The 18656-nt window shown below is 44.7% G+C and overlaps 1 protein-coding gene across 1 annotated transcript in view; it reads left to right on the top strand.

Moving 5' to 3' along the window:
- Positions 1-6249: 6249 nt before the first annotated feature.
- Positions 6250-18656, top strand: part of LOC119452747 (activating transcription factor 7-interacting protein 1-like) — a 120470-nt gene continuing 108063 nt past the window's right edge. Inside the window, 2 exon segments of the mRNA XM_049667352.1 lie at positions 6250-6489; positions 17602-17903. Coding sequence (XP_049523309.1) covers positions 17689-17903 — 215 coding nt within the window. The 5' untranslated portion in view covers positions 6250-6489; positions 17602-17688.

The following is an 18656-nucleotide window of genomic DNA, read 5'->3' as shown; positions in this document are numbered from 1 at the left end:
GCCCTTACGCAACATCAGTGATGAGTCAACAGGCCAACGTACTGTGTTCCCTTCGACCTAGACAGTCTACAGTTCATTGTTGTCGCAACAGCTGATTGCCCCGCAAGTTCACAGCCTGTGCCTTCTGCTGCTACTACGGTCAACTCGTCACCCGTGCACAACACTTCTAGTTGCCCCAGTAGTAGTGCCGCTGCTTCTAAATATTGAGTAACCACACATTGTAGGATACAAGGGCATTGTTGCACTGCATCTCATCTCCATGTGTGTTGTGTTGCTGTTTGCATACATGTCCTTGTTCGATAAATGTTCTGAATTTTTTTCACTACTGCAATGTCTTGACTGCATTGTGGCAGTGTTGTATATACTATCGATTAACCTCCATATACGCAAGTGCTTTGATCATCAATCTTCAAAAATGCAACCTTCATGCTGCTCCTTCCATCGCAAGAAAGCTTGCATATCAAACATTATTCTTGCCCCAACTAGAATCGGAAGGTTCAATTTGGTCACCTCACCAGGCATATCTAATCCGCATTCTTGAGTATAGCTAAAACTGTGCTGCACGTTTAATTGCCAGGGATTACAATCAATATTTGAGCGTATCTAACATTACATTGACATTGTCACTACCCTCCTTGGAATCATGCCGGAATGTAGTGTCGTTTTGTCTGCTACATAAAATGCGACATAAAGTGTCCATCCCACACATCTAGGTGCTTGCACAATTGCCTTAGCGTCCAGCACATTTTTGGTCGAACTAATGTCTGCTTTGCCACGTGCCATTAGGCATTGGAATTGTCTTCTCGATAACATTCCTGACACTAACAATACTGTAACCTTCAGACAAAAAATCTGTATGTTTGGGTAGTGTTCAAGCGTTTCTATTTCTGGTGTATGTAACTTTTTTTATGTAATTATTCAATCATACTATTCACTGTATAACCCAGCTCTCTAATGGTAGAATTTTACTTCACAATTTTATAATTTCTGTTCTTTTCAAGTTATTGTGTTGATCTTGTGTCGCTGTTTATATTTCTAACGTTGTGTAACTTTTTGGCTCCTTTGTTATGCGATGCCCTCCCCCCTCCACGCAATACTCCTTCTGGAGCCTGTGACGTAGATGAATACATAAACCAGATGGCACTATTGTTTCTTGTGAAATCAAAATTGTGTATATTGTGGTTTTATCAATAAAAGCTCTAAATTGTAAATTGTTCACCTGCAATGCTGGCAATGTATACATAACAGGCCAGTTGTGTATATTGCCTAGAATTAGCATTCTTAGACCCTGAAAAGTGTGGAATATTCATCTTCCTGTCTGCCTGGGTCTTTATCCATTTTTCCGTAAACTTCAGTCACTGGGTAATTCATGGTATAATGGGTAGAGCACTGGGGCTGCTGTGCTGAGGACACCCAGTTTGAAACAAAAATAGGTCATGAGGTATTGGCCGCTCATCAATGACAAAAAAAATTTCTCAGGTGCTGGGCAGATTCGAATCTAATGTCAAGCACTGACAGCGGCAACTCTGCTAACAGGCGTAGCATGTCCAGAGGGACATGCGAGAGAGGAGCCCGGCTCATACATGACTGATCTATGTGGTGGCAATACAATGTCTCTAAATTGTTTCAATGCTATTGTATTAGCGTCGGCATCATCGTGAAATGGGTTGTGCCAGAATGTTCTTTTCTAAATTTATTCCCTTGTACCTATGTTCCACAGCTGAGCTCCTATCTCAACATTAGTCGATCTCACCTGAAGTAATGTATATATAGCCTTAGCTATAATTTCTAATGAGCATGACTGATTCTCACCAAGAGTAACAGCCGCTTCAATTCCTTCACGATCTGCACCTGCATTATCAAATATGTTATAGTGAATCTGAGAAGTCTTCCACAACTGAGGATCAAACATGTTTTCAGTTTCAAGCAAACCATGCCAGTCAATTTCATGAAAGTGGCATTACAGAATTCACAGGCATTCAATTGCACAATGCATGCTTATAGGCAATTTTATATTCAGTTCATGGCAGTTGCCGTCTTGGGCTGTCGCAATATGAATTTTGTGCATAGTGACGTTAAGTCTACTTAATCATGGAACGTTAACACCTGTGCACTGACTCTAGGTTGTTACAGCCAGAAAAATGGGCATGTGAGCAGCCATGGTGAGGGCGCCCCAAAGCTCCAGTAAATAGGGTGCCTGCATGCGCTCACCCCCCCACCCCCCCCTTCACCACTCAGTGCAGAGTAGGGACAACTGCGTCATTTGCAACTGAACAGAAGTTAGAAAAAAAAAGAGTTCCATGGAAAAATGTACTTTATTTTCCATTAATTGTACGTGATGGTGGGAGTCTGCAGTCAGGCATTCCACTCATTAAGGCACATGGAAACAAAACAGGAAAACAAAAATGAGAAGCTCATGAAAAATTAAGCCCTCGAACATGCAATATACATCCATCACCTGTGAACCATCAGCCCGATTACATCTTTTCTATTACTGTGCAAATATAGCTGTAGCCATTTGCCTTTGCACACTCAACTTCTTTCAGTGGTTTATGTTTTCAACTGATTAGATATCTTTAGTGGCACACCAAATTTTTTTTTTTTTTTTTTGAGAAGCTCAATCACCACATACCTGTGATGCTTTGTTTCCTAAGCACCAACTAATGCCAGCAACCTCATCACGTTATCATGGCAATCTCTTAAAAGTTGTCACAATTTGTTTTGACAACATTGCCAAGCTAATTAAACATGAATTGCACTGAATCCTTCTATATAATCTCAACTCTTTCCTTGATCGGCATCAGTATATCAAGCTTTAAGTTGACAACTTGAAGCATCACTTACATATTCTTCAGGATAGGTAGGTTATCTTTCCGTTTGCTTGGATTGTTACACGTTTGTGATGGCAAGCGCCATGAACACTTCCAGATTTTGCAAAAACTTTTATTTTTCAACTTCTATTTCATCAGTGACTTCACCACACCTACCGGTGTGATGAGTGAGTGAGTGAGTGAAATAACTTTATTGAGGTCCAGAGAAGACGCAGGGGACACCCCGCGCCACCCGGCTAGTCCCACGTAGGGACCGGCAAGCCGAGCTTGACAGTTTTCTTTACATACACGGAGCATGTTATACTTTCACAAGCATTATCCAAATGTGGTTCACATTCAAGGCATTCACCAGACATGGTAAAGCTACATTTGGCGGCAGTTGCAGCAAGAAGAGCAATGCAAGTCAGAAAAGCAACCAACCTGCGATTGTACAGCAAAATCCCATTTTTGCAGCTGCTCTGACGCCACTGTTGTAATATGCAGAAAACGGACAGCCTAAGCTAATGATCAAAGAATCGCTCAGTGACAACAGAAATTCAGACATGTGATCAAACAACCGCTCAGTGATTCACAGATCAGATCCAGACGTGATGCTGCAGCAACTGTTAAATTCCTTTCACGTGTTTTCACAGTACACCCATAAGCACAAGAAATCTAACACTATAGGGCAGTTGGGCAGTTGCTTTGGTGCTGCCACCACTGCCAAAGTCCTGCACCCCTCAGTCAGTCAATGGGCACTGAAAGTACCGGATTTGCATGCAAGTAATATGACCACAAATGTGATGCAACGAGCGGCTTTTGGTCTCTCCTAAAGAAAAATTTATTGTGATTATATGTGTCACGAACCCGAATGCGAGGCGCGGCCCGAGGCTGGAAATTTCAAGGAAAGAAGGCATATTCATGCCAATACAGTAATATCCGTGAAAGTGAGCCATCAGGTATACGGTGTGTCCTTCTACATTGAACTTATTCCAATGAATTACAAAATTCAGTGAGGCACCTGACACAGCCACCAACTCCAAACCCCCTCACCACACATTCCTGATGAGCCCCAACCCACATGATGGACCCTCATGTCTCATGTGAGCAGTGAGTGAGAATCCTAACAACATACAGCTTGTTTGAAAGCAGAAACAAACATAAGGGTTCTGCAAACGCAACATTCTTGAGTTGAGGCTATATTCACAACTTAGCTGCAGTGCACGCTTGCTTGCTTGCTTAAAACATGCTTGCTGTAGAGACTACCATCATAATAAACTTGCACGGCATTGTTGACATTGTAGCATCGCCTCAGCGCGTCTCAATTGTGCGAAATTAGGGCACCACAGCTGCACCACTCGTTTCAAGCACAGAGCACAAACTGAGGCCTCATGGCGTTCTGCCACTACAGCTGCACCACTCGTTTCAAGCACAGTGCTCAAACCACACATTCAGCGCTGAACCGTGGGCGGTCGGCGCAGTCACATTTTTGTGACTTGTAGAGAGCAGCACATCCCTCGACGTCCGTTAAGCAAAGACGGACACGGCGACGCCACATCGCGGTTCGCTGAACTGCGCTGCCTAAGCGGTACGTCACTTCGACATTTCAATCGTCACCACCGCCGCATTATTGTCAAAGAACACGGATCACACAACGCAGATTCTGTATTGCCAGAGCTCACCGAGGCCAAAGCCGCACTGCCACACAAGCACTACTCACGGCTTTCCGCCAAGTAACACAGAACCTACAACCAATACACAAGCAACGCAAGCACAATCACACACGCAATGTTGAACAACGCGCGGTCGGCGCGGGCCAGAGAACGATCACGCCGAGAACGAACACGCCGTCCAACGCCTCCTAAATAGACTTTTTAGGAGGCGCTGACGCCGTCGCATGCCGTCGTCGCTTGGCGCCACCATCGCGCCTTCTCAAAAATCGCTAAATGATCGTGTACCTAGGTATAGTGCCTAGAATATACTTTCTAGGCACTATAACCTAGGTACACCCTAGGTGCCTAGGATCAGGTCACGTGAGGGATTCTTGTACATTTCAGACGCACGCCATAAACACACGCCCGTGGCTACAGTGTACTAGTACCGTGGCCGTCGATCTTGCACCGTAGCAGACAGAATAAGCAGGAATTGTACAGCTTCTTATACTTTCCTAACCTATCGCTAGCAGTCTGCTAACGACAATTTTATTCGGCTTTGGATATACTGTCGTGAAACGTTCCGCCTTGCGTATATTAAAAAATAAATATATTTCACGATGATTCTCGCGCTTTCCAGGCTTCAGTGACGTACGTAGCTAGGGGTAGCACACAGGGCACGTGCCCCGCAATCCCCCCTTCAAATTTCAGTAGTAGCTATTAAGGGCAACGCCTCCTATAAAGACTTTGTAGGAGGCGTTGTTAAGGGACTGTGGTAGTAGTAGAGTGTACTATTATAGATGTAGTAGTAAGCGACCTGCATGGACACCCTTTCTCCCTCTCTCCCCTTCCCGTCTCCGGTCAAAGCCCCCCCTCCGCCGAAAAGAATGTCTGGCTACGCCACTTCCAGGCATACGTGCTGTAGGGAACGGCTCGGGACGCTTTTGCTGCTGTGCGCTAGTGAAACCGTCTCTATTTACGATCTATCTTCCTGCGAGTATTTTTTTTTTATATCACAGATATTATTACTGTTTGACCTTTCGTTTGTGTGCTGCGACTGCGAGCTGCAGATAGCAAGCAAAGGTGCGCGGAGCGCCAGCTGACTGTGTGGCTGCTGCCGCGCATGCGCGAGCGTGCTCTTGCTTGTAGGCGCGTCAGTCACGTGACGCAGAAGGCGGCGCAAGCGACTCCGGCGACTCGAAGCATGTCCAAGGCTCCAAGCGCTGTCGGCGCTCTTGCGAAGGAGGCTGCACCGTAGCAGCAAGCAAACCTTGCCAAGGTGGAAAACTTGCGGGCCTCATAGTTTGGAAGTGCGCTGGCAGTCTTTCCTACCTTGAACGATGTGCTATTGAATTAAAGCGAAGGCTCGCGCTGTAAAGCTAGGAACAGAATGAATTAAAAACTGTTGTGGCAACGAAACCATTTGTGCGGCATCTTATCAGGCGAATCAAGCGGACAGATCAGTTGATGAGCGTTCCTTATCAGGTTCAGGCTGGCGGCAACGCTCGCAGTGTCGAGCGGGTTTTAGGGATGTCCGTCACACTATATTTTAAGCTATGTAGAGAGCAGAGCATATCAACATTATACGTATATGTTGATTGAAACGCGTGTACTTAAGAGCTTATCTTTCTAGGAGAAACGGCGCCGCACAAAAGAAATAACACATGTGTAACGGAACAGTGACACATTAACCGGAAATCCAGGTCACATTGGTATACGGGCCCTTGTTCGACGGTAGCGTCATTGGCTCCTGCTGATGACGTAGGCAAAATTCGATTGGTAGGCGCATTTTCTTGACTCCGGCACGGCCGGCACATCTCATTGGCCGCGCTTCATCCGGGAAACCGTCGCGCAAGGAATTGTGGGATAGTCGTTGTCGCTTCGTCCTTTGTATCTAAGCCCTCTAAACGCCTTAGGAGTTTTCTTGTATGAAATATTTTAAAACCTTATCCAGGTGTTACGTAAGATGCGCTAAACGCGTGTTCATCGGGCTGTCCGGTTCGCCGTGCGGTCTCCGTGATGCCGAGGTATGTTTTTTTTAATACGCGGCTTCACTAAGTACGGTGATCGAGGTGGCCGTTTTATTTTTGTTGAGCGTGCGCGTGGCGGTGGCGCGTTGCGCGGTCCTAAGTTTCCTGCTTGGCCGCTAGGTTAATGCGCTAAGCCTAAAAGTGGCGACTTGCTTCTCCCAGCATTTCGGTCTGCGATCACGAAGTTGCTGTTGTACGTTGGTGTCTGTGTGCGCGTTGTGAAATTCAACTGTTTTCTCGTGGTGTGGTCGCGAATTTTTAATGACGTTACTGGTTACGAGGCAGCTTAAACATAGACGGCGTCACCACTGGTGAAAAGCGTTCAGCGTCACTCGCGAAATGGAAGCTCTCGCTGAGGCCGCGCCGGTCACGTTTTCGGCGTTTGGTGAAAGGCGCGCTTTATGGGGAATGCCGCGAGCTTTGGCACCGCTCGAGTGCTGTCGCTTTTTTCACTGTCGCGCTTTTTCAGGCAGCAGGGCGGTGTTCTGTCTCGTCGCACACACCCCGGCCGAGGCCATGTGAGTTGGTCCTTGCATCACTGATTCGATATTTCGAAGCTGCCACTTTGCGTGATCTCGCAAGGTTTCAGTCGCGCAATGTGCGACCGAAGGGCTCGTGAACAACTCGCTGCACGCCTTCTATGCAAACGGTATCGTGGTGCTCGTGCGATTGTGAACGCGTTCGTCTCCTCAGGGATGCGACTCGATGCCTTCTCGTGACCACTTCGAGTTGCTGGTTTCCGTCGCGGAGGTCCACTTGCTCTAGCCTGTGGTGCAGACATTTTTCAGCACCGTTTCTAGTGTCAGCGCCGCACGCAGTGGGTTTACGGAATCTTCGTTTTTTTTTTTTTTTTTTTTTTCCCTTTAGGTTGTGTACCTCCAGCGTAAGTCTATCCAAAGTCCACCTAAACTTTGAAAGCAGAGTGCGAACGCGTTAAGTGAAGGAAACATTTTTTTCAGAAATGCATGGATTCAAACGATATAAAGAGAACAGATGCGGAAGGAAGATCAGCTGCATCGTTCGGAAACCGCCGGTCGTTTTTTTCAGGCATCCATCCATTGCCGTAGCCGCGTCGGCTAAGGTTTTAGCTCGCTCGTTTCTTATTTGAAGGAAAGGTCGGTGGTAGAACTTTCATTGCCGAATGCGTATTCAGAAAGTTATTGCCTTTGCTGCCATAGGTGTTACAAAGTATTATCACTGTTATGCTCATTCATGTACAGTTGAGAATGTGTGCGCATGACTCGGTAAGACAAAAACTGCAAAACTTCCATGCGCCTCCGTGCCCTGCAGCGCACTGCAGCGACATTGCAGGCAGCAAAGTTTTAAACATGAGACGGACAACTTGTTAATAGGAAAAAGAGAAACACGTTCGAAAAGAACTTCTTCTTGGGCAAGTTGGTGCTGATATTTCCTAGGTGAACTTGTCTGTGGCGCGAAATGCATTTTGTGAAAAGGGGACAGAAGAGAAGAGACAGTGAAGAGACATTAAAGTTGGTAGTTTGTTTGGCGCTTCACTGTCTCTTCTCTTCTGTCCCCTTTTCACAAAATGCATTTCGCGCCACAGACAAGTTCACCTAGGAGAAACACGTTGCAACACTTGTATGCAAATACATTTTGCTGTATCGCATTGACATTGTTTGCTTGATTGTTCGGATTGGTTGTCAGTTCTGAATTGGTTGGATTGGTTGTGCACTTCTGAATATTTCTAGTATTCATCTGTATTGTGAATGTTACTGCTGTACCTTGATTGATCAAACTAGAACCATGGAAGTGTTTGCTTTCAGTTGCTTGTGCACATTAAATACGTGCGGGAACAAAAATGTTTATGGAAAGCGTCCAATACAGATGGCACAGGAAACACTCAACGTGTTCTATTTTGATCTCACCATAGGTATAACTGGGTCAGTATGCGCCTAATGCCAGGGCATTGGTCGAATAAAACTGGCCTATTTGAAGTGGTATTCAGAGTAAAATGTAAATGGGGACTGTGGTACTGTGATGTAAATGCTGAATAATTTTGCAAGGGTCTAGTGGGCTTGTTGCCCATCACCGCAGTTTTTGCGACATGTGTTGGAAGGCAGTGCAACTTCAACACAATATGATTGCGTAGACTTTTGCTTGGTCATTTCTAGATTGCAAATGTGTGACTGCAACTGCAGCATATAAGGGGTGATGTTTAACAAATTCATTTATTTGCACGAGTCAATACAAAACATTTGTGTGAAGACACAAATTTAATGTTTTACGGATTTATAGATGAGTAGGCTGGTGTGGGACCTGTTAAAAAATTTTACAAACAATTCGTACTTAAAATAAGACAATTCTTAACAAAAGCAGGGAACGCCAATCATGATTTGACAGGGAAGCGTTGCAGTGCAATAAAGTTTCAAGCGCTCTTAACAATTTGGGATTCCTTTAGATAGACCTCTTGTTCGTGGTTTGATGAGGTTGCAGAGGGTTGCAATGGAAATATCGTTTTCCTCATGAAGCATTTAGTGGTGTTATCTTAAAATAATTGTTTTTCATATTATGTGGGCTGGTTATATTGCTTATTAACATAAAGAACCATTGCTCCAACTGATGAAAGCCAGCCAGACATTTTAGAGTGAGCAGCCGTTAATGTGGTGTTATTAAATTTTCTTTGAACATATATACCCGTGCGATATCGGCTCCGCAAAGTGTAGGTGCATGCTGTTACAAATAGTGCCACGTGGAGAATTACCACTGTTGCTAAGCGAGTTATGTTTAGGTATGGCTTGTGCATCAAACACAACCTCTTAGGAATTGGAGCCTATGTGCAAATATGTATTATGTGTCATTTAAGTTGGCGCATGCAATTTGCGGTGTGTTCTTACAGTACAGGCATCATCATCAGCCTATATTTTGTGTCCACTGCAGGACGAAGGCCTCTCCCTGCTATCTCCAAATACCCCTGTCCTGCGCTAGCATACTCCAACTTGCGCCTGCAAATTTCCTAACTTCATCATCCCATCTGGTTTTCTGCCGACCTCCACAGCACTTCCCTTCTTTTGGCATCCATTCTGTAACCCTAATGGTCCACCGGTGGTTTTCTGCCGACCTCCTTGCTAAGCGAGTTATGTTTATGTATGGCTTGTGCATCAAACACAACCTCTTAGGAATTAGAGCGTATGTGCAAATGTGTATTATGTGTCATTTAAGTTGGCGCATGCAATTTGCGGTGTGTTCTTACAGTACAGGCATCATCAGCAGCCTATATTTTGTGTCCACTGCAGGACGAAGGCCTCTCCCTGCGATCTCTAAATACCCCTGTCTTGCCCTAGCATACTCCAACTTGCGCCCGCAAATTTCCTAACTTCATCATTCCATCTGGTTTTCTGCCGATTTCCACTGCACTTCCCTTCTTTTGGTATCCATTCTGTAACCCTAATGGTCCACCGGTTATCCATCCTGCGCATTACATGGCCTGCTCAGCTCCATTTATTCCACTTAATGTCAACTAGAATAACTGCTATCCCCGTTTGTTCTCTGATCCACACCGCTCTCTTCCTCTCTATTAACGTTAGTCCTAAGATTTTTCGTTCCATCGCTCTTTGTGCGGTCCTTAACTTGTTCTTGAGCTTCTTTGTTAACCTCCAAGTTACTGCCCATATGTTAGCACCGATAGAATGCAATGATTGTACACTTTTCTTTTCAACGACAGTGGTAAGCTCCTAGTCAGGATTTGGCAATGCCTGCCGTATGCACTCCAACCCAATTTTATTCTGTAAATTTCTTTCTCGTGATCAGGGTCCCCTGTGAGTAATTGACCTAGATAAACATACTCCTTTACAGACTCTAGAGGCTGACTGGCGTTCCTGAATTCTTGTTCCCTTGCCAGCCTATTGAACATTATCTTTGTCTTCTGCATATTCATCTTCAACCCAATTCTTACACTTTCTTGATTAAGATCCTCAATCATTTGCTGTAATTAGTCTCCAGCACAGGCAAGGTGTTTATAAAAGACAGGGGCATTTATCACTTCTGTTAGTGCTATGCTGACCTGTAACTGTATTATCGGTGCTGCAATTCTACAATCAACATTACTCTGTTTTACAGCTTCTGTAGTTGTCAGATTCTCAGATTAAACTTATGGGGCGCTTCTCGCTGGCTGCTAGGAGAATGACTGTCTTTGATAAGAGCTCTTTTGCGCATGCTCAGACTACCCAGCGGTCAAGAGCTAGCCTGGTTTCATGGGAAGAAATTTAAACCTTGGGTGTTGGTGGTCTGTGTCTTTCTTGAGGGCCAAGTCCAAAAACCATGTTGCTACTAACTGCAAAAAACCAAAAAGCCTAATCAATTTTGACTGGCCTTTTACTCTTTCAAGCAGCATTTTCATTAATTTGCAAGAAGGCTGGACATTTACTGGAGAAAATGGATGGTAAATTTGCAATTTTTGGGAACGCTGGAACCCCAGTACCAGTACATAGGTGTGATGTTTGATTAAATTTCTTTTTCTTCTCGTATTCGGGCCGTTTTGGTTCAGAAAAGATACTTGAACTTGCAAAATTGAGTTATTAGTTTAGAATGCCATATAATCCTCTGTTACCAATGAACGATTAACTTCATAGATGCTGATTTAGTTCAGTTCAGTTTATTATTCATTCACACAGTTATTTACACCAGAAATAATATACAGACAAGGGTCCCATAGTCAGCGACTGCACCGGGACCCTTGATTAATTGTTATATAAAAAATAAAGCGGAATACAGAGCAGAAAAACAACAAAATGGAATAAGCAAAAATACAAATTAGCAATATAACATTATACAAAGTTAATCACACAGCAAATAATTAAGTAGGTGCTTAAATGAGTACAAGGTAGATGACAATTTAATGGCACATGGTAGACTGTTCCAAAGTTTAAGTGCGCAAAAAGAGGAAGCCATCCTTCCGTAATTAGTATGGCATAAAGGTAACAGGAAATTTCCTTCTGCTGCAAACCTTGTGTTATTAGAAGTAGATCAGAACTAACGAAGTTGTAAGAAACTTGTTTAGTTAATAGTTTGAAAAATAATATCGCTGAATGATAGTTGAACAAATCTGTAACTTGAAGAATGCGGTTTGTACGTAGTTGAGAGGAGGCATTAGAGAAAAAATGGCTTCGGGTTGTAATGCGAATGGTTAGTGTTTCTCTTAAGTGGCCCTGAACTTCCCCTTGGGCTTGGTGAAAAAACACATCCTGCAGATAGCACACGTTGCTGTGAACATTTCAGCCAAATTTATTAAGTTGTGTGCAGCGCATGGAGTTCACAAGATGAGTCCGAAGTAAATTTTTCTTCAAACACTCTCTTTTCAAACAGGTGTCTTCTCCTCACCCATTTCAAGGCTGCCGTTGGCCTGCCATATGTTGTCATATATAAGATTCCCGTAGGTGTCCATGGCGCACACTCTTAATCGCAATGAAGGAAATCTGCCGTCCATGTATGCCAAATGCCTTGGTCATGTTTTGAGCCGCACATAAAAAGGGCGCAAGCTCTGCCGCATGTTTCATTGTGAACAAGGCTCCCGTGGGGGAGCCGAAACGTTAATGTATTTTTAAATATATTTTAACCTTTTTTTGGTCGGTGTCTCGATCCCTTCCTTTTAAGTATGCATCATCCCGACCAGATGGGCTTCCGTCATACTCTCGACTTCATCCATATGCGACAGGCATACGGCCAGCAAGTGATCATTCCTTTTAAGTAGGATTCCCATAGATGGCTGCAATTGGCCGATAGCTGACATCAATCAAAGATGTGTTTGGATCACTGCGCTTTTTTGTACTGTTGTGTATAATAGTTGATGTAGTGAACGAAACAGGCTGAAGGGAGAATTTGTTTCGAATTTTGCTAAGAATTAGATATTTCCAGACAAAATCGGCTATCGTCTGTTCATGCTTGGCCGCACCCACTCCCATAGGAATAAAGCTTTGGCCACACTGGTCATCGGTGTATTAGCCGTCGGGTCTTGCTTATTTCCGATTAGTTTTGAGCACTCGACTAGCCTAGGACCACGCGAAACTTAGGCCCAGACCACACATGATGCTTAGCGTGCACTTACTCCTGGCCGCTCTTGTACAGATGCCTTGGCAGACATTGCTTCGTATTGAGCTATTGATAGCGCTTCAAAATGCGCCATTCGGATGTGGCTACTATCTGTTGGTCAAGCTGGCACAGAACAATTCCGGTCCGCACCACATAGCGCGACCAGACTGGAGCACATCAGCGCGCACTCCAGCCGTGTCGTGCACATAGCAAACATTGTTATACTGCCTATACGCACTACAGTTAGCCACTATAGTTGCATGTACAGTCATGGACAAATGAACCCAGAACAAGAAATAAAAAGTAGAACTCGAGAGCGTGATTTCACACCGCCACTTAAACTGTATTCATGATATTGCACATACTGCCAAAAAAAAAAAAAAAAAATCTCACTCGAGCTAGCTCTAGCTCGTTCGTAGTTCAATTGTCCATGACTGTACATGTGTTTGCTGTATAGCGTCGATACCATGGCTGCTGTGGGGTACCGCGACGAGCCCTCCCATCGTCGACATGCTCGGACAACTGCATGCTTTGATTGGTCTGTGTGGGTAACATGGCTGCGGCAATGCGCACCAGCCTGAGCACCCACATCTGACTAGTCACCATCATTGTCAAAGCTCATTGCCAATTTAGCGGTTTTCCTGATAAATTTAGCATGTTCTTTGTCCTGCCTAGTGGGAAAATTTGTTCTTTTGTGCGTGGATGGCTTCTTTAGTGGTTTTCTTGTAATATTGGCTTTTTTTAGCATTACGAAAGCTTCAATTTCTTTACAATAATTCGTGCTTCACGTGTCCCAAACATGCAGCTTATTCATGCCCCTTTGGAAGTAAGAGGGAATCATCATCATCCACAAACAGTGTGCTTCGCGTTTCTACTTCGCCTTTCTCCCATCCTTAATTTGCGGGCTGGTCTCTGAAGTAGCAATAAATGCAGCTTCAGTTACACGCTGCCCGAACACGTTTGCAAGATTGGCACGATGAACGTCTACGGGGTCGGCGATGGCACTGACCCTAGACCACGGAGTAAGTTAAGACAGGAGCGCCGACTCCGCTCGTCTGGAAGGGACACATTCTGAAACACCGGTTCCTGCTTCACAGCGTGTTCGCTAGATGGCGCTACGAATGAGGAAAAGCTCTGCAGCGGAGAGGCGGGCCCAACAAACCGAAGGAGTAAAGGCGTGGGGACTCTCTCGCGGCGCCTGCTTGCCTATCCGTTTTGTCGCCTGCTCCGCGCACGCCCTGACGCCTGTAGCGCGCATAGCTCTTGCGGTTCACGGAGTGACGTTAGCAGGAGAAACAAGTCATGTATCAATTTATTTATTTTATACAGGCCAAATGCAGGGCATTTGTCAGGTGGCCCACATGGAACTTTACAAGGCACAGGAACAGAAAATAAACAAAATACGGAAACTAAGACGGAAAGAAAAACTATAGCAAATGGTAAGGCGATATAATGGCAGTTCGGGTGGTCTCAAGCAATGACAGACGACAGCGAAAAGAAGCTTCTATGCAAAAGCTGACGTTTATCACTCTTTTTTATCTGAGCACGCATCATGTGCTAAGATGCTTCGCTTGCTTCTTTGTTTCTCGCGGTGCTTTTCGTGTCGCCCGGTTCTCTTGCGAGCAGAATTGCCACATTCTCACTAAACATAATAATTGGGAATTCCTGCCAGTGTTTCCTGTTTATTATTTCATAAGAGAAGCTCTGATTATGTGTCTGCATAACTGGGGGAATCATCTCGAAGGCAAGGCTGAGAATTTACAGGGTAGCCAGCCGGTATTTACACTGCCTAACCTCCTTGTCTTTATTTCCCTTTCTCTTTCTCTCTACATTACGGCATGTCTCTGGACAAGGAAAGGCACCTGCACTGTGTGTAGTTGTAGACAAATTTAAATTGAGCTCCTCCCGTCTTTCCGCATTGGCGTCTTCTGGTTCCTCCTGGCATTCAGCATCATTGAGCTACGCCAGGCTTCCCTAAACAAATTGAAGGAACTGCTCCGCTTCGAAGTCGAGGCACTTTCTTTATATCTAGTAGGACATCACTTTTGTCTTTGCTGAAGTAACTATCAAAAATAAGCTGCTTCTTGAAGTGTCGCGCACATATTTTGTCCATTGCTTTATGCGCTCGCTTACTTTCAGGAATTTTTTGACGCCACTTGTGCAGTAGTTGAAGATCAGATGGCGCCGCAAAGAGCGAAAACTTCTCGCGTCCTTTGCCATACCCAGCTTTACAGCCGGGAACGAAACACTGTCCTGTTGCTCAGTCTCTTCACGCACAAGTATCAAGATACCTTGTTCCGTCAGGCATGAATAAACGTACTGCAGACATGGAAAATAAAGCGAGGAAGACGAAAATTTCGCACCTTCGCTTCTGCGCAGACGTTGAGAAGTGAAAAACAAGTACTTCTGTTGTGTCTTTTTGTACGGCATCATTTATCGTCTGTTTCCTCTAAAGACATGTAAAAATGTTTCGCATACGTGCATAAAAGCGCTACCGCGTGTTTATTTGCGTTTTTATTATTTGTGCGCATATATTTTTTGTGTTTGATTGCTGTCGTATTGAGGCGGACGAGGGCCCACGTTTCTAGCAGACAAGCTCTACGCGTGCCACCCTGCCGGTTCCGCGCTGCCATCGCCACCGGCCTCCGCCACTCGGCGCATGCGCACATGGAAGCAAGCTGTTGAGTGTTTTCCATGAGCCTCGACAGATGACTAATTGACCGATGACTAATTTAGCGTTACACGGTTTGTCCCGAGCGAATACGTTGTGCGGCGGCGGAGTCGGTGCTCCTGTTTATCTTACTCCATGCCCTAGACCCAGCGACGCCAGTGAACAAATACAAACTGCGGACGTGTGACCATACAAAGGTGAAACAGAAAATTTTCTGTAATATTAATCACTACCTGGTACCTGGCCAGGGGGGGTGGTGATTGTAGCTCACGGAAGCTTCACAGTCACACAAAACAGCACTTATTAATATTGTTTATTCCATTATGGACAAAAAGGACTTTTTTGCCTAGTGTTATTTTTTTTTTAACGGTGGTTTACATAGACGCAATAAAACATATGATTCTGATTGTTGTCTGCATTTAGTAGGTTATTATTGGATTTGGGGTGTTGACTAGTGGGTTTTTAAATTTTTAATTGGCACACTGCTTGGGAATCCAACACGAGTCCGGGGTGCGGCATCCATCACCGAGTTGATGCGCGCCCTGCTGATGTACTTCATGAGTGTACAGGCGACGCTTTGTTCAAGCGCTGAAAATTGTGTGATTGTCATAGAGATTAGTGCGAAAGAAAATGTGCTGCCCATGCCACTCGGTATGAAAAAACAGTCGTGTGCAACTATCATGTACCCTGTAGCACTGCGAAAAGATGAGACCAACATTATCAGAGTAACAGCGACCGGAATTTCGGCTGAAAGAAGAAACAACATTGAAGTCGGGTGACATAATGCTGTAGGCGGGACACCACCACTGGTGCCACCCCGTTCCTTTAGAACAGAGGAGGGGGAATGAGAAAGGTAAGTATTGCACTTGAAGTATCTATGCTTGTACTAGGTCTTTCTGAAAAATTATTTCAGTAGTATGTTCCTGGGAGGCACCACACTCCTTCCGGGTGTTATTGTGGCTTCAACGAAGGGTGGTTCAGGGCCCCTTCAAATTGGCACCCATAGCAACAATTTAGCTAACAGAGTGAACAGCACCCTTATGTTGAATTAACTGTTGTTCTAACTGAAATCCAGAAATTATAGCGGAAAAGGGAAAAGAAAGTGAACAAAATGACAACTTGTGGCACGTTGGAGCCATTACCCACATTCTGCATTATGTGTGCAATGCTTTATCAATTGAGCTACAGAGGCAGCTATTCAATCGTTCACTTTCTTGAGTATTTTTGTATGTCTTCTGGGTCTAGCTTTTGGGGTGTTAGCATTTGTGAGACAGTGCCACACATGGCCATGTTGGCCAACGAGGACATCTCCTCAGCAGTAGGTGTCGCATTATTAACTTGTGAACAGGCAACTAGCCAATAAGCGCTTGTATGCTACCTCATGGAAAGGAAATGACAGGATGACACATGTCTTGCTGCTGTTCTAATTCAACACTGTTTTCATTTTCTGTGCACCAACTTGACCGAGAACGCAACATTCCGTTTTGGAGTAATGGTGTTCTGGGACCAAGTGCCAGGTTTGTTTCCTATCAGCAGTGACCACATTCTGATGTGCACAGAATGCGAAAACAGTTGCATACTGCAACTTAGTTGCATGGCAAAAGAACTCCAGGTGGTTCAAATTTAACCTAGAGCTTTCCGCTGCGTCTCGCATCGTACAGCTTTGGGACCTCAAATCTTACCAGCAGTAATGTAGAATGTGATGCTGGATTTAGTTGTGCAGAAAATTATGTGCCAGAAGTTTTTCAAATATGGCTATATCGAACCAGACTTTGTGCAATGGCCTAAGTTAAGGAGTTCAGTCTAAACACAACTGAAATCCTCTAGGCATGGCTTCCACTGATGGGCATACCTTCTCTACGGATGAAAAGGGCCTGTCAATGAACATTAACTATTATTATTATTATTTTTTTTGCAGTGCACTTTCATCCATTGCAGGCATTGTTGTTTTAATGACCTAGTTCGATGCGAGGTGCTCTGATGCGAGGACCAGGTCGTTCAAATTCTTGCAAATGCACATAGTAGGTGCTGTCCAAATTGTACCTCCCAACGACTGGTCCCTTGGAGTAACGGAAGCCAATATCGAAGGCAGTGCTTTTGTTTACTGAAGACCCCAGAAGTTACGGCTGGAGCCAAAACCACGTCATGTGTGCCATGTTTTGGACATTGCCTATTTGTGAAAAATGGCTGCTGCAAATATCCTCGGGACTCGTTTTTTCCTTAGCAGACACTCTTGCAGCAACACCTTCTCGTGACAAAATTTTGTCCATAAATTAGTCTTAAATTTCAGCGTGGAGTATATGCAAGAACAAAACTCCAGAGAAAAAAAAAACAACTTCCAGGGTTGAAACTGCTGCACTGTTTTAGCCCTTTGTCTTTATTTTCTCAAACAGATGACAATGGATCTGGGCTTCCTTCTGTGCCCTGGCTGTATGCAGCGCTGTCTAGGCATGGGCGCGACGATGTCCTAGCCACCCAGCATGGACAGTGCTAAAGGTCGTGGTGAAGTTGAGCTGGCCGTGCCTGGGGCTGACCGAGCACCATTGTCATCGCCAGCGGGTTCTGTTGACCAACTGCTGCATCAGACTGCAGAAGAGGAAGAGATGGAGGCCAAGGGCCTCAACACGTCTGGCGAGATGGACTTCCTCATTCTCGACGAGGTGAAGGTCGACGAGGAGCAAGAAGGCAGCAGCGAGTGAGTGATTAGTTGTCTCCAAATGGCGAACGCATTGACGGATTTTTTTTTTTTTTTTGTAGTGGTTACAGCCACACGAACCCAGTAGACTGTGAAGCCAAGGAAAGCATAGGGGAGGCTAACTTTGAAATGTAGGAATACAATTCACTGACGATGTTACAGTGAATGTGAGAGAAATGCATGAGCATTACATCGCTCCTCTTTGACGTCCCGGATCCACGATTTAAACTGTGTTCACCACATTGCAAAGTGCCGTTCAGGAGCTCACGTCCTGCCTCGTCGAGGAGCAAAGTGCAACTGATGGTTGTCTGGAGCAGACCACAGTCACACGCGTGCACACTTGCTCACACTTCTAAGCTCTCTCGTCCCTTCTCTACCACGTGGCCGGCTTCTTGCACTTTACACACTTTTCTTCCATTTTCGTACACCTAAAGTCAACGCATTAACTCTTTCATTACCGTGCCTATAGAAATTGTTCAATTTGATTGACAATTTTTCTACACGTTGGTATTTATTCCTTTTGGAATTCTTCTATAGGCAACATCATGCACCCTCTGAAATGACTGCACTTGAGCTATTTGTCAGATTTAACAATTTTTGGCAGATTAGAGAGTCTGAAAAAATACAACTTCAACTAGAGGTATTGTTGAGGTTATCCTTCGGTGCTCCTAGCAATTCTTCAATAAAAAGACTCAAAATTTGCGCTTTGGTTGACTCGGCAAGATAATTTTTTGATCACAGCAGCAGCGAAGG

Source organism: Dermacentor silvarum, chromosome 5 (assembly GCF_013339745.2).
Source record: "Dermacentor silvarum isolate Dsil-2018 chromosome 5, BIME_Dsil_1.4, whole genome shotgun sequence".
Taxonomy (NCBI): domain Eukaryota; kingdom Metazoa; phylum Arthropoda; class Arachnida; order Ixodida; family Ixodidae; genus Dermacentor; species Dermacentor silvarum.
This window is presented reverse-complemented; position numbering and strand designations above follow the sequence as displayed.